Source organism: Peromyscus eremicus, chromosome 2, assembly GCF_949786415.1.
Source record: "Peromyscus eremicus chromosome 2, PerEre_H2_v1, whole genome shotgun sequence".
NCBI lineage: Eukaryota > Metazoa > Chordata > Mammalia > Rodentia > Cricetidae > Peromyscus > Peromyscus eremicus.
In genome coordinates, this window is record NC_081417.1 from 162,180,184 (window position 1) to 162,197,357 (window position 17,174).

General features: G+C 51.9%; 1 protein-coding gene across 1 annotated transcript in view; it reads right to left on the bottom strand.

The window, feature by feature from the left end:
• Ajap1 (adherens junctions associated protein 1) overlaps positions 1 to 16,734 on the bottom strand; it is a 92,139-nt gene extending 75,405 nt beyond the window's left edge. The window contains exons 1-2 of the mRNA XM_059255930.1: positions 16,678 to 16,734; positions 14,511 to 14,650 (exon numbers count right to left, since the gene is read on the bottom strand). Of these exons, the coding sequence (XP_059111913.1) occupies positions 14,511 to 14,650; positions 16,678 to 16,734 (197 nt within the window). The remainder of the gene's footprint in view (positions 1 to 14,510; positions 14,651 to 16,677) is intronic.
• Positions 16,735 to 17,174: the final 440 nt, after the last annotated feature.

Here is a 17,174-nt window from a genome sequence, read left to right on the forward strand (position 1 = left end):
ATGCCTTTAGATGCTTCTGGGGCCAGCTACAAGCACGGCGTACTGGACGGCATAGTGAACCCACTTGGTCCTTCTACATGAGATGGAAGCCAGCTCTAGTCAATAGCTCAGAGCACAGTGGCTGCCCCATGGTCCTGGTTCCTTGGGTGAAGAATTGTGCCGACATAAGCAAAGATGCCCCTATATGCAGTTTCCATGTTCAGGCTCCTTTCCACCACATATGGTAACACAAGCATTGAGATGGTCTAGGGAAGTCCCACCCTGCTTGTGGACCATGTGGCTCACAGCCATTTAAACCTTCAGTGTCCACATCTGGAAAATGGACCTGGCATCAGGGATGGGGTCAGATGAAGGACTGTCCCCCAGGCCCAGGACTTGAGGACTCAACAAGCAGATGGAAGCCGCAGTTTTCTAGGTCAAGGTGGGAGCCTAACGCCACCCAGTAGAGAAGTATGGACAAGCGGGATCTAGTAACATGACCCCCTCTTGGGCTCCAACCCTTTCTGCCAGACCCTGTGGCAGCCTCTGCCTATGGTTCTACCACAGTCTAATGTGTCCCCACAAATCCACATGCGAGAGCCAGCATGTTCCTGTATGGATGATAAGGGGAAGCCCTGCTCCTGGGAGGTGGTCAGGAGTGAGAGCAGGGCCAGAATGGCTTCTGTGACTTATTTACAATAGAGCGGACACTTGTTACTCATGCCAAGTTCTCAGTTACGCCAGATACTGTGGACCCTGGGCACAAGGTCACCGTCTGCCCTCATTCCCAGGTTGAGGAAACGGAGACTCAAGTCCAGTGATGGGTGCACCCCTCTCCTCCCATGTGAAGATCAGAGGCCAAGCCTAGCTCTGAAGCCCCCATTGCGTCTCATCTCTATTCCAAGATGCAGGTAACAAAGGGTCCCAGCGCACACGCTTTTCCTGACCTGTGCAGAGTCCTGCCCTCCAGGACAGCCTTCTCTCAGACTTCCCAGTCCTTGTAAGCCAGCCTATTGTCCACCCATGGGCAGGACTACACAAGGGTCCCCTCCTCCCCTTGATATTAAATCACAAAATAGGTATTTTCAGTTGCAACAAATTGCTTATTCAGTGGTTAATCGGGCAATCCTTTGGCAAGGGAAAAACAATTTAACCACTTTTATCAGCCGACTTCCCACTGGCATGGCCTCTGATTTATTGGTAATTGTCTCTGAAACCTTTTTCAGATTAGGGAATTCTCTGTGTTTCTACACCTTTGCTGTCAGAGATGGGTCTGGATGCTCGGTTCCCTCCACAAGATCTTGGGGATTTTCCCTAGGGAAGAAAACACACTGTGGACCACAGCCCTTCTGTACAAGCTTCCCTGGTTACTCTTGAATGAGGGATGGGGCGAGGGACTCTCAGACCCCCAGCCTAAGTCCTTGTTCCCATGATGGGCAGTGAGTGGGCACGCCCACCAAATGGCAAGGCTGGGGTGGGAAGCATAATAGGTGACTCTGAGACTCAGTTTCCCCTTCCACAGAACGATATGCCCAGGGATCGCCCATGAGCTTCAGGAGTTGAGATGATCTCAGAGAATAAAACATGAAGAGAAATAGCAAATGGAGGCCTCTTCTCCCCAGAGGTGACCACTGGCTTGTTTATAGTTTTTCCCTGAATGGGACTGAGAATGGTGGTGTTTGTGCTTCTCCCAGCTGTCATTCCATTAGAGGTCCTCAGCTCCACCCACCCCATCAGTCACCTGCACTGTCAACCCTCCTCCCTTTCCTCCTCTGCCTCTCAGCCCACTTTGGTCAGACATAGAGATCAGACATACTCTCTGTGTGGGCCTTGCTCCAGGCTCTGGGCATAAGACAAGATGCAAATCCGCCCTTAGGGCGAGGGGTGGGCAGGTAAGGGTCCCAAGAGCTCAGAATGCAGCCTGTGAAACCCTGGGAAGACGACCTGTAACCAGATGGTGAGGGATGGTATACATTGGCTGCTGGAAGTGAAAGATCCAGCTCGCCAGGCAGTGGCTCTGATACCAGATGTCCATAGAGACCATGACTCCACACTCAGAGTCCCCTCTCCACCTGACATCCTCCACACATCTGCCTCCTGTCTCTCTGCCCACCCAAGGCTGGGGGGGGCATGGACCCTGCAGATAGCGTCATCCAATAGGGCATAACTTGCCCCTGTCTGTTACCTGCTTCTCCACCCTCTGGCCCAGGGGTCATTCATACCCTGACACCCTTCTTTGGTCCGAAACAGCTCAGAAAAGACATTGGAACTCATGATTAGAAGCTCTCTGTAGCTAGCTAGCTGTCACCTTCATCAGGGCTTAGGGGCTCCATTCACCTGTACCCATAGCACCCACACACAGTGCTCTGGGAACCAGCAGGCTGATGAATGAATGAATGAATGAATGAATGAAGAGTGAGCAGGGCTGTGCTCTCTCTGCTACAGAACTCCCCTGTACCAAGCCTGCACGGAGCCCCCGTCTTCTCCCAGGAGCAACCATGAGCTCTTGGTACACCAGCGCTGTTCAGCTGTTGCCCCAGAGACCTAATCTAGATGAGGATGTTCTGCTTTTGAAGATTCAAACTGTTCAAAGCTCTTGGCTTGTCCTCTGCCACGCTGTGGGCTGAGCCATCAGGACGTCTACACATGTGGAACACACGAGTACCCCATTCCCTGCTATGGGCTGATGTTGCCCACCAGGCCCCCCACAGCGCTGTCCACCCCATCATCGCTCCCCACCCCATCATCGCTCCCCACCCCATAGTCTCCCCACCCCATCATCGCTCCCCACCCCATAGTCTCCCCACCCCATCATCGCTCCCCACCCCATAGTCTCCCCACCCCATCATTGCTCCCCACCCCATAGTCTCCCCCACCACATCATTGCTCCCCAACCCATCATCAGTCCCCACCCCATCATTGCTCCCCACCCCATCATCGTTCCCCACCCCATCATCGCTCCCCACCCCATCATCGCTCCCCACCCCATCACTCCCCACCCCCGGGATCACATGGAATCAGTACACTGCAGCGGACTGGGGAGGCAGGCTCCTGTACCTCCCGTGCCTGGTAACTTAAGGGCCACTCATCTCCAAACATCAGCTGAGAGGCACAGATCATTATAGGACATAGCAAAATCATCCCTGGATTCCTAAAATAAACGCTCCTACAGTGCTGCTAAGTGGCAGGTGCTGGTGACAGGTTTCAAGGAGTCTCGGGCCCTTGAACTGACACTCCTGCCGTGATCTTGGTTCCAAACATTGAATAATTCTCCACATGTCTGGAATAGTCTGTAGAGACCAGAAGAAAGACAGGGACAGAGGCGTGGGGTCCTCAAGATGCCATGGCCAGGGGAAGGCCCGATGCAGGGATTAGCTCTGTTCCCGGCTCCATCTGTCCAGTGGGGCTGGCTGTGCTCAGTGACTAATGGGGACCTGGGGATCTGGGGATCTGGGGGTGGGACCTAGGGATCTGGGCATGGGACCTGGGGACGGGATCTGAGGACCTGGGGATGGGGCCTGGGGACCTGGGGATGGGGCCTGGGGACGGGATCTGAGGACCTGGGGATGGGGCTTGGGGACGGGATCTGAGGACCTGGGGATGGGGCCTGGGGATGGGATCTGAGGACCTGGGGATGGGGCCTGGGGACGGGATCTGAGGACCTGGGGATGGGACCTGGGGACAGGACCTGGGGACAGGGCCTGGGGACCTGGGGACGGGGCCTGGGGATGGGATCTGAGGACGGGGAGATAACCTCAGGACACCGGCCCAAACCAGTGACTTGAGCCCTCTGGGGGTGTCCCATGTGAAGAGTGACACCCCAAATTGAGTCGATTCCAGATCATAGAGACTGACGTGGACGTGTCATATCTTCAGAGGGAAAAGATGAACAACACGTCTCCCGCCCTAAAGCAGCATGAGGCCAGGCCTACATCCTGACCACAGCCGGACAGTCGGGAACATTCTAGAATCCCAGCATCCGTGTAAACCTCACACTATCCTCTCCTAGTCCACGGCAGCGTGCTGAGATCATGGGCCTGGGAGAGAAGATAAATTCCTAACGTATAAAAACTGAGAGAGCTGCAGAGGCCCTGGCTGGTCCATCTGCTCTATATGAATGTGTTTGTTTACATGTGTTAGAGTATGTCTATTCATGTGATCACGTGTGTTTACATACATGTGTGTCTATATGTGAATATGTACATATGTCCAATGTATGTTTATATATGTGTATGTATGCATTTGTTTATATGTGAGTATATGTGTATGCACATTTGCATGCATATTGAAACTGTAAATTAGTACATTGTGTTTTTATGTGTGAATGTATACATATGCTCATGTGTACATTTATATGTGCAAGTGTATATGTGTATGTATATTATGTGTTTATGTATTATGTTTATCTTGCATGTAAATGTATGAGTGTATGTAATAAGTTTATATGTGAGTATAAGTGTATACATGTGCATGTTTATGTATATATATGCATTCATATGTCAATGAGTGATTATATGGTTATTTGTGTATGTGTATGGTGTTTGAGTGTGTATATATGTCTACATGCAATATGTATGAACAAGTATGTGTGTATATGCATGTATGTATCTATGTATGCATGTGTGTATATGCATATGTGTGTTTTATTCATGTATGTATTATATGCACTGTATGCATTTGTATGTTTATATAGAGGGAGGATGCAACTTGGACATGGTGTTTTGGTTCTATCTGCACTGGATGCAGCTCCCTTGAGTCAAACAAACTTCAGGGAGGAAGCCAGGGCGGGCAGAGGGAATCTGCCCTTGAACTGTGGTGATCTGCAGCTCAGCTCAACCCCAGCTCCCCTGCTGCTCGACATCCCATGAAGGCGTTCACACCTGTGACTTCCTGGGTCATCGCTGGAGAATACAGATGCCCATGGGAGTTAACGAGCAACAAAAGGGATGAACGGAGCAGGGACCCCACATGATGATGTCACTGTAGCAAGTTGACCGGTCACAGGAAAATATACGCCTTTGGTAAACCCTTGAATGAGATGTGGCTCAGAAGGAAGATCTCTGCTCTCAGTGCAAGGAGGCCTGAAATTCATGTGTCCTCAAAAGATAAAGGCAGACATCCAGGACACAGAACAGCCGAAGGTGGGAGCCAGGCTGCTGGCCAAAACCCACCAGGGACTGGCAGAGACAGGAAGGAGCCCCACGCCCCAGAGCCTTGAAGGGTGTGTTGCTCCGAGGACTTCTTGTTCTGGACTCAAGACCTCCAGTGCAACATGGAAAGAACTCCGGCTGGTATCAGATACTTGATTTGTGGGACTTGTTGTGCAGCCCAGTACACTGTCAGACAGAGTCACCACAGAATGGCCCCTGAGGACTTTGGTGAACAAGTCTGAGGGAGACCAGCTCTTCCAGCCCTTTCGGCAGCCATCAGCTGTCAGCTGCCCCTACATGGCACTTGCTGACTCCTCAGAGATGGACATTTGCCACCAACACACATTTAAGCTGGACCCAGAGGACACAGAAGTCAGCCCTAAAAGAAGAGGGTCTTCTCAGACTTGTTGGCACGTGTCCCTGTAGCTGCCTGGGCCCTTTGATGCAACTGACACTTGCTTTCAATCCTGAAGCACAGGCTTGCAACAACTAACCCAACAGATCTGTCTCTCAGGTTTGTCTTGGGTTGACCAGATAGCTGATTAAGAGCCATGAAGGGTATCTGTGCCTGAGAGGGGCAGACTGGATGCCCCCACAGTAAAAACTAATATACTACTAGCATGTGTTCTTCATTAGGTCTGTCTGTTCACACCTGGGCAGAGGCAGCAGGAGGAATGGAGTCCTGGTAACACAGGCCCAAGAAGGGGTGCTGCTGTCAGACAGTGTAAAGACAGATCAGCCTCTCTAGTTTGCACTCTGGCTGTTCCCAACACCAACAAATCATGAAATGCTCATGTTGACATCTTGCACACCATTTTCAAAGAAACCATCACAGGGAGGCATTAGAAGACCCCCAAATAAGTGTCCCCAGGAAGGTAGCCACACCAGGCCTTGTTTATATCATTTCTGTTCAACACTTGTTCCATCAAAAGGAGGCCATGGCCGTCCCCATGGAGAGGCTGCACGGGCAGCATTTAAAATGCAAAGATCTGCTGTTTTTCATAGGAAATTATACAAATGGAGCTGCTCTTCCATCTCACGATTGGATTAGGAATGTACTGGCAGCACAGAGAATCAAGGTTGTGTCCTTGTTTCCTATGATTTATGAACTTGGAGCATTTGGCAGCCCCTGGTGCTGGACACAATCACACCAGCAATGTACCCAGGAAGACTGGCTATCACAGCTCTGCATGCAGGATAGAAGGGCCAGGGGCCAGGACACTGTTCTCAACCTCTCCAGGGAAGTTCTACCAGAGAGGGAGCTGGAAGCCCAGTTGGCTTTGGTGTTCCACCATTTTTACTCTGGCCACGGTGACTTAAGCAGCAAAGGCAGAAAAGACAATGGCCTGCGATGTGGTCTGTAAATCCATTCACCAAGTCCACCATTGTACCCTGCCGTTCAAGGGAACAAGACCTCTATTCTTCCTTTGCCACCTTGGCAGCCTCTTCAACAGTCCCAGGTGGAAAAGGCAAGGCTTAGCCAGCAGGCCTAGGCCAAGGGAGTCTTTGTTGTCCAGTCTCAGTTATCTGCCTGGACATCTCTAAGCCTTGGTGTTCACCTCCAAGAGACAGAGACAGGACTGTCTATCTGGAAGGTTAAGGCTCAGCTGCTCTGAGGCCCCAGCCAGAGGCTCTGCATCATCCTGGAAGAGCTTCAGGGGAAGGACTCGAAACAGTGGAGAAGCTCCTGGGTGCAGGACAGTGGGAACGTGTGAGTGCGCCTGTGAGTTCTCACCTCAGCAGCATTCTAGCGGAAGGCATCCTGACCTCTCCAACAGCTTACTAACCCGATGTCCCCAAGCCCACCTACAAAGACGGCATGAGTCCCTAGCACTGGCCTGATCCTTTGCATCTGCCCTAACTCTTGACCTGGGAATGAGCTGAGCCAAGAGCAGTGGAACTAGTTCATTCAATGAACAACCACACTTTGCTCACAGCTGCCCTCAAAACAAGCAAGATTAGCCACGTTCTCACCCTGGGCCCTACCTAAGGCAGAAGCTCACCCAGTCTGAGTCAGTCCCTGGGTAGCCAGGCTCCAGTCCGTGCTGCTCCTCTTCCCCCCAGACCTGGTTTCCATCGCACTCCCAGGTCTGTGTAGCCAGAAACCTTGATATTCTCACATTGCCCTGTCCAAGTCCCAGCAGGTGTCCCAGTTCCCTCAGATGTGTGGAATGAATACGGGAAAGAATGGAGACTCACTGTCAGTCAGGTTAGTCTCAGGAAAGCCGCCACGTACGTGGAGAATATAATGGAGAAAACACAAGCCCTGTTTTCCCTGAACTGCACAGAAAAGCAGCCCTATTAGCTTGCTCTCCTGGGCAGTGGGAGTCACACCTATCCTTAAAGCACCTCTTATCTCACAAACCCATGGGCATTGAGGGCCTGTCTCAGGGACCTTCAAGAATGGGGTTCCCAACTCAGTAGTGCCAGTATCACTCAAGGCCTGATGGGAAAGTTACTTTATCAGTGCCACTTGTACCTGTGACTCTGATGTGATAGACTGGGCCCAGTCAAACATGGGCTTTGCAATCATACTTCAGAACTCTGTGGGCAAAAGGAAAGCCTTGGTCCATCCTTGCCAAGGCAAATGATCTGCACTCATGACACAAGTCAGTCTACCTGGTGCACCTAACAAGGACCAAAGACATAGGCTAGGTGCCTATGGTCACACAGCAGGCGACACTGAACCTTGTTGCTTTCCATTTAGAAAGTTCTGTCTCCAGCCGTCGGTACAGATGCAGCTGGTGCTGGACTCTGAAGGCAGAGGGATCTCTGGGTGCCTAGGCCAACACAGAGATCACAAGGGTGGGGGGTGTTTGGAACCACCAGCTGCTGGCTTCCTCTCTGTATTTACCTGAGCCCAGGTGTTCAGCTTCCTGCTCATAGATCTCTGAGGTGCACAAACTAGGGATGTGAGCAGAACTTTGGCAGAAGGAGAAGCATTCTCTCCCAGCACAGCTTCTAAGCTTATGCTAATGCACCTGCTGGGCTCATCTATCTAGGTGTGGCAGGAAGAGGTGCCTGGATCACAGACAAGATCTAGCCTTTCTGCAGGCTCGGTTCCCAATGCCCCTGAGGCAGGAAAACTGCCCACTGGGCCTCTCCCCAGACCCTCTGGCTACCTCCTTAGTCTCCCCAGACGCCTGCATTCTGTGCGGGTGTGTCTGCCACTCTGCCTCCTTTCCTTGGCTGGGGATTGGTGACAGGGATGCTGAGTGTGGCCCACTTGGCATTCCTCCCTGTCACAGTCTGTGGCAATTTTGCACACTGTCCGAGGTGCCCCAAACACGGGCTTTCCCAAACACTGTGGGCATTTAGCGGGCTGTGGGTTAACAGTGGGGCATTTGATCAAAGAGTCTCAAATAACACTCCGTGTTTGTCCAGTCTAGACAAAGGGATTTTGTATGAGTTTGGCTGTTTAATCTAAAAACTGCACCTGTCTCTTTGATTTATTTAACTCTTCCCCCCAGGATTTTAAGCCAATATTGGGTGCTGGCGAACACTCTATTTCAAACAGAACCTACTTAGAAGTCTATTTTTGTTATATTTCCAAATCCACCAAGATTCTGATGCCAAAGACCCATTATTTAGCTCATATATTGCACAGGTTATAAGACAGTAAAGTGTAATCCTGAAGAGAAATGGGCCATTTACACTCCCTTCAGCCAAAAGTCCATATAAAAACACTGTCGAAGAGACACCCACGACGGAGTCAAGGAGCCCAAGGAGCCACGCGACATTGAACTTCACCATTTAACTGGGATGGAAACAGATTTTATGTCTGTATAAAAACGCCAGCGTGCCTGCAAATACAGCTGTTAATCTTCCTCTCCCAGGAAGGCGCCAACACCCAGCGTCAGTGTCAGACTCAAAGGTAGCTTCCCAAGAGACAGAAGACGGACATTAGTGGTGGAGATGACAGCTAATGGTGGAACCAGTGGCTCTGCTAGAATCACTCTTTTGCTAAATTCCTGACACAGAGTGGGAAGAAAATACAGGTCAAAGATATACCCCAAAACCTGCTCAGCCACTACCTCCTCCTGCAGCTGTGCACTGTGCCCAACAGTATCCCCATCACATCTTGTCTCTCTGAGCCTCAAATTGTGACCACATTTGGAAATAGCATCTTCCAAAACGTGCCTAAGAGAAGATGAGGCCACGTCCTATCGAGGAGGCCCTGGACCCAGTGGTACCAAGGATAAGGTGTGTCCATGTGACTGGGATGCAGGTGCCTAGACTTTTGGTCACACATCACTCTGGATGTTCTGTGAGGAATCTCTGAGTTCACAGATGTGTAAAGCTGATGCATCTCCAGTGAGGGCAAAGTAGGCTTGTCCAATTGATGCAGAACCTGCAAGCACAAAAGGCATGGCATGGAGGGCTCCCTTCCAGCCGAGATGATGGACTTCCCTGCCAGCAGACAGGAGTTGCACAGGCAGCTCCAGTCTTTTTCCAGCTGCTAGGCTGAAAATCTTGGGACTTTTCAGCCTCTGCTCTCCTAATAACTGAGCCCTTATACATCTCTCTCTTCCCCACCCAGTTCCCTGCACACACACACACACACACACACACACACACACACACACACACACACCAGTAGTGCCCCCCCCACAATAAATAAATATAATTTTAATACATTTGAAGACACTCTGTCAATGGAGTGACATAACAGCACCCTGTTGAGTGGCTGTGACTGCCGAGCATCTCCAGAAAGACCTGTCACCAGTCTAAGCGTCAAACTCAAAATCCAATAAACAGTTTCTACTGTAAGTGTACAACTTTCAGTCCATCAAAAAGTGAAAAAAAAACTGTAAGCTGAGCCATTATTAGTCAGAAACTGTCCATGGACACACACATACACACACACACACACATACACACACACACACACACACACACACACACACACACACACACACTATGGTTTTAAGACAATGTGCATCTTTACAGAGAAAACAGGATACACAGAATAGGAAAAAGCCTTCTGAAGACAAGCAGAGATTGAGACATGAGGCCACATGACAGGGAGTGCCCAGGATGCCAGTGTCCACCAAGGATGGCGGAGGCAGGAAGATTTTCCCCAGCATCTTCAGAAGGAGTGTCTGCCCTCAGCTCGATTTTGGCATCTGGCCTGGAGAGCTGCAAGAGGAACAAACGTATAGTGAGCAGCTCTTCATGATGGCAGGCCCAGAAGTTTGGGACCACTGGGGCTGGAGTGGTTTGAATAAGAATGGCCTCATAGGCTCACAGGCTTGAATACTTGGTCCCCAGCTGGTGGAACTGTTAGGGAAGGATTAGTAGGTGTGACCTTGGTGGTGGAATGTGTCACTGGGGGTGGGCTGTGGGTTTTCAAGAGACTCTCCCTATTCCTGTTAGTCCTCTCACCCTCACGCTTACAGGTCAAGATGACGTGAGCTCTCAGCCACTGCTCCGGCACCATGCCTGCTACCTGCTGCCATGCTCTCCTCCCCATGATCATGGACTCTGGCCCTCTGAAACTGTAAGCCCCAAATAAGCTCTTTCTTTTACAAGTTGCTTTGGTTGTGGCATCTTATCACAGCCACAGAAGCAACTCTGACAGGTGCCCTGACAAAGCTGAGGATATATGGGTACTCTGTTCACTCATTTTCCTGTCATCTGTTTACTTAGTGCCTTGCATTTAGGGGTCTTTGTGGTGGGAGCTGGGAGAACAACACACAACTCACCACCCCAGAGATCACAAGGCAGCAGACACAGCTAGGTAAGAAAGGAGGGCTGTGGCACAGGAGGCCCCGAGAGCAAGCCAACCCTGAAGACCAAGACTCTGCCAAGAATCGGGATATCAAGGGAGGAATTCCATAGGACTTGAGGAGGCGAGGCACACCCAAGTGCAGGGTTTGGGTATTTGCTAAGCCTGCCTGTGAGTCGGATCCCTAGGCTGTGAAACGGAGCAAGGGCAACAGCTAGCCCAGTCAGAAAACACAAGGATCCCTGTGCTGGTGCACCTGACCTGGGGCTGCACATTCAGTCACCGCTGAGGATAAGCTTGACCCCTCACAAACTGCTGAAGGTGGTGAGGATATATGGAGTCACCAGGAGTCTCTACCTTCTGGTTCACATGTTACACAGACCCCCTCCTGTCAAGAGGCAGGACCCATGCCTTGCTCACAATGAACAGATAGATTACAGCAGAATTGTGGTCATGGAAGTGACGGCACGGCCTGCTGTTGCAAAGTCCATCTTGCTGCAGCTGAATTCCCTGCTGACTGTAAGGCAACAGTGGCTGGTGGAAGAGCCCAGTGTCAGGGGCCATAAGAGGAGCTTATAGCTTCCATAAAGCAGAGCCAGCCAGCCTTCAAGATCCTACTCACCATCAACACCATCAGCCTGGCTACCACCCTTATCTGCCAAACTGCACTTGAGACCACAGCCCCATTTACCAGGATGGATCCCTACACAGTGCCCAGCTGAGCCTTGCCAATGTTCTGACTCCAGACATTGACCTCAGCCTTCCACAGTACTCAGCTGAGCTATGCCCCTGGCCCCAAACATTGACCTCAGCCCCACACAGCACCCAGATGAGCCATGCCCAGACACCTGACCTGGGTAACATGTCACATGTTTAATGTCTTTTCTATCAAAACATCCCAGTTGTAGTAGTTCTCCAGGTAGCAACAGATGGGCTGATAGAGCACAGTCCTGGTCCAGAAGGGCAAAGGTTCACGGTACAAGCTGTTGGGTACTTATCTCTAACGTATTCTACAGACTGACCTAGGACTTCATCCTTCCTCATCTGCGCGAAGAAATCCCACAAACTCGGTGAGCAAGTCAACTAGACCCCCTCACTGGAAACGGGAAGCCACCTTGCAGACTTTGCTGGAGGGCTCTTCCTGCTGGATGGGGTTAAGTGTCAATCAGCTGCTTGGGGGCTGCTAAGTCCAAGTCACCTCATGCAGCCACCAGGAAAACCTTTATCCCACTCAAACAAGGAGCACTGCCCACCATGTGCCTTGTGTATTCAAATGTGTGGACTTGGACCCAACTAGAGCAGCGTGGCCGCAGAAGGAACTAGCCACCATCGATTTGGGGACCTGCTCAGTCTTGGCTGCTTATGGCCTGGATGCATACATGCTGTTCCCTGTTCACTGCCCCATCACCTTTCCGCCCACCCCAGGAGGATGAGCTATCCCCACGTGCTAAGGCCATTTGCATGCCCAGCACGGTGAGTTCTGGTGTCAGACCTCAGAGATTTATAATGTTCTCCCTCCCTCCTTCCCTCCCCACCCCTTGAATCTGTCATCTTGGCTTAACCAGCAGGGCAGGTAAAAGCAGAGTGGAATTCTTTCTAGGAAAGGGAACAGGAGGCCACCATCTAAGCATTATGGAGGCTCCCTTCTTTCACATGAAGGCTCCCCTTACTACAAGTGGGCATGGTGGAAGCTGGGTGTGAGGTTGGAACCCTCTGCCTTTGGGTTTCTACAAAGGAAAAATCCTGCACAAGGTCACAGCCTAGGTAGACCGCATGCACATTGTCCCTGCCACACGCCAGCCGTGGACTTACTCACCTCCTCTGAGGAATTCATCCTCACCATGCGCAGCTCGTTTCCTCGACAGACCTATCCTACAATGACATCACTGTTTACTCTGAACTGCCCCAGCTTTCTGTGTGACCCTGCTTATGCTTCCCTTTCTAGCCTGGGGTCTGCACACACATTCATCCAGCCCTCCCACCTATGATGCCAGCTTTCATGGCCTTGACCTCCCCACCCTCCACTTTCCCAAGCTGCCTCCCATCTTGGATGAATACACGTTCACAGTTTCCTCTCTGCCTTCCATTCTCTACCCATGTGACTAGCATGCCATGTTTGAGCATCACTAGGGACAAGCAGAGCATGAGCCTGGCACCAGGACCCAAGAAAAGCAGACCAACAAAGCTACACACACTCCAGAGCTCCTGTTATTGTGGGAGGAACAGGGTAAGTCACCATAGGTGACCTAAGCGCCCCACAGAGGAGGGTAAGCTGAGAACATGGCAGGCCCATGGGCAGGATGGCCAGAGACAACCCATTGGAACTGGAACCTGCAAGGCAGGAGCTAGCAAGCCAAGAAAAGTGCCGGGCAGCCAGCCCTCTGGGGAGCTATTCTTGCTTCTAGAATGTTTTCTCCATGATTTTTGGAATAACTTGCTGGCCTAGCTGCCTCTGCCAAGAAACAGAAAGGTGTGTAGGAGGTATGGGTCAGGAACTCCAGGGTCTTCTCCAGGAGATGTCCTGCAAACTCAGTACCTCACAAATGTGGGCAAGCCATGAGGCATGGCTGCTCTACCCTGGGCAGAGGTGGAGCCACCTGGCCCTGGAGGCTGGAGTGTAGAGGTGGGGTGAAGGTCAGCCTGGGGCAGCCAGGACTCTGCCTGGCCATGCCCTCTTCAGCTTAGAAAATCCAGTCACAAGCCAGTGCTGTGCTCTGGAAAGCCCTGTGGCCAGATTGTCCCCTGCTCGCCTTGGGAAAGTGACACAGAGCATCAATGGCCCTTCTGAACACAGATTTTGGTTCTTCTCTTTTTAACTTCTGGAGCTAATACCATTGCAACTGTCCTCCCGACTTTGGGCAAATTCAATAACACTTTCCCCCATGAGCTCTAGCACGCAGTGCTCCCTGTGTGTCCTGATTCCTGGCTTCTCCAGCAGACTGACGTGGAGATGACCTGTCTAAGGGTGTGCTGTGCCCAAATCAGAGGACAAGTAAGTGGGCCACCTATTCACCCTGAGCCCCTCATTCCCACATCCCCAAGTCCAGCACTTTCTGAGCTGGATGCCCCAGGGGACTAGGTCTTCCCTCCTGTCCTGCTCTGGAGCTGGTGGGTGGCTCTGCAGAGTCCCTTCAGTGGTGGCAACTTTACATCTATGAGGAGAGGTGCTGCCCAAGTAGGCATCCGGCCCTAAGAGGCCAGAGCCAGGTCAGAGCCTCCTCAATCGAGCTGGACCAGAAACATCACACTCCATGACACAACATGCATGCCTCGGCTGCCAGAGGCCTCTTCTGGAGTTCTTTGCCAAAGTTTGGATTCTACTGATTTGTCGTAAATAAACTCAATTTTCACTCCCTTCACACAAATCGTCTTTTTTTGGAACTTTTTTTTTTTTTAATCAAACAAGCAAGTGTATGGGAGATGAGGAAGTCAGAGGAGCGTGACTAAGACCGAGGCACCGGAAATGAAACAAGGAGGTGAGGCCCGCCTCTGTCTCCATGGCAATGAAAAGTCAGAGGAAAGCAGCTCCCTGTACAGGGTGTCAGTGTCTGGGAAGCCAAGGAGGAGGTGTGAAACGGTCAGCGAGTGACCCTCGGGCTGGCTGTCTTTGTAAGGGACACGGCAAGGCTTTCCCCTGGACACAGGCGTCTGACCCATAGGGAAGCTGTTCAGCCTGTCCTGCTGTGATGATGCAGCCCTGGCGGCTTCTCCCCAGCTTTTCTGCCAGCAACATAGCTGCCTTCGACTGCCCACTGTGGACTGTGGGGTTCTGAAGCATCTGGTCTCTGGCACACTGGCCCGAAGAGGTCTTTTACCTCAGCTCCTGGGAGGCTCAAGTCCCTGGGCTGTCCTGCCCAAGGTAAATGTCTCTGTCACACACTAGTCCCTCAACCACCAGAGGATTGAGACAGAAGTTGGCCGTGCAGCATTCAGCCATGTCTATGTGGCTGAGCCTTATAGACTCACATGCTGTCACCCACAGGACATGGCAGGAAAGTGGTACATCTCGACTATGCAAACAGGGCAGCTAAACTCTCTGGAATCCTGGCCACTGCCCCACAAGACTCTTCTTCCAGTGGACTTGGGTCCGTGTTCCTTTTCTAGGACCACCATAGCTCTCAGTATGACATTATTTGCCCCCTGCTTGTCTGGCTGTAATGAAGCCTGAGGGTCCCAGACCCCAGGAGCTGCAGTGACTGCCAGAGTGAGGGGGTTAGCATGGGTGCTCCCAGTGCTGGTTCAGAACAGTGGGCAGGGACAGAGCGATGACAGTCACACAACTCTCCTGTCCCTGTCTCCCATCAAAGGGGCGGTGCTCTCCAGTCTGCATGCAGAGAGACCCTAGAGCCTGCACTCCAGAATTCTCCATGTGGCCACACAGCTCTGTGACTCACACTGGATCTGTGCAAAATCTGTGTTTGAAAATGCTGAATGTCAAAAAAGGAGAGCAGAGGCAGACAGCGCGACAGAAATAGGCCCGTGGAGACGGAGACGAAGCAAGCCTTTCTTTTGCACCAAACTTTCTGCCAGAGATCCAGAAACATGGGCGGGAGAGAGAGGAAGACATGGCCTGCACACCATGTCCTGCATCCTCCCGGCATAGCTACTTCAGTGTCTCTTTGGCCCTGAGCCTGGGATGGACCCTGAGCCCTGCAGGTGGGAACCTGAGCCAAAGCTGCCCAGATTCACTCTGGGCATCAGGCTCCCAGTGACGTGAGAGGAGACAATAAGTATGGCTTCTGATTAGACTTGCAGTTCCAAGGTGGTGAAGTATCTCAGTGGGACCTGAAGTTCTCCTGCGCCATCTACATGACAGGGGCACACACCAGGGAGCCAGCCACACTCCTGCAGATGCCTGTCCCAACCCCAGATGGCTGTGTCCTCCATGGAAGTGCCTCTGCCCTGGATTCTCAGGTGCCTATCTGGCAATCTCTCCTGGGGCTCCAGGTCGGGGGGGTGAGCTTGAAACAAATACAGAAAAACAAACCATCCACCTCTGTGTGGGCCTCTGTGCCCTGCACTGAGGCTGGGAGACCAGCTCTGTCTAGACTCACTGTGTGTGTGCCTGTGGCCTTTGGGGCTGAGGCAGCTGTGGCTGGTAGACTTTGCTGCTGCCATACCTTAGTCCCATTCATGCTGGGATGAGTTAGGGTCCAACAGTCCCAGAGGAAACTAGTTGAAATAAAGTCCACTGTGGAGGCCAGTGTGACTGGAAGTGCTCAGTCTACTCCAAGCCAGTTTGAGGGCCCCAGATCACCACACACAGCATAGGCTGCAAAGGCAGGCCACTCAGTACACACGTGGTTACAGGGTTCCCAGCAGTTCTGAGTCTCAGAAGCGACTACACCCAGGTGACAGGGACCTTGACCCTGTGGTGATAGAGCACTGGCTTCCAAGTCTGCTCTCACCAGCTCCTGGGAGAGCAGGATGGAGCAGTCTGCAGCCTGTGGATAGGACCACTACAGTACCATCGGGCCCCATCAACTTTCCCCCCAAATACCACATTCCCATTAATCACCCTCCTGAATACCCAGGAATCCGTTTTTGCTTCGACTTGCAGAATCGACAACAAGTGACAGGCTAACAGCTTTTAGAATTAGAGCTAAGGGGGTTTCCCGACTTCCTGGTCTCCACACCAACATTCTTGGATGAACAGGGATGCCATGGGGACTCAGAGTTAGAAAGCATGCTGGGGAGGAACTGAGGGACCAAGGTGGGTTCAGCATTGGGGAAGAGCTGGGTTCTGAAGGCACTGAAGGCCTGGAATGGGGGTGAGGAGCACAGGAGAGGACGTGCGTGTGCTGGGACGTGCGATCTGACCCCGCTGAGGCCCAGCGCTGCCACCGCCGCCGCCGCCGCCGCCGCCGCCGCCGCCATGTTGTTAACGTCATCTGGTGATGCAGGCGCTGCTGCCGTTCTCTGTGCCTCTATTCTGCTTCTTCTGTAGGAGGCACAGCCCGACTCAGCTCTATCCACCGTGAAGAACAACGGAACTGTCTGGGGAAGGCGTGATCTCCAGCCAAGGGACCATGAGTACCCCTCAGGCAGAGGAAAGGGCTTCAAGACACTGGCTGGAATACTTTGCATGCTGGGGCTCCCTGAGAAATATTTTGGGAAAACTTCAGCCCCTAACGTCTACCTCTTTTTGTTTCTCATTCTCTTCCCTGCTTCTCCGGAAGGGAAGAGACAAAACATCCAGAACATTTTGGAACACCCCAGAACACACTGTGAAAGCCTGTTCTAGTTAACTGGGGCACGCCTGTTCCAGTTACCTGGGGCTTGCTCTTTCTTTCATGTGCTTTTCCTGAGGAGATCTT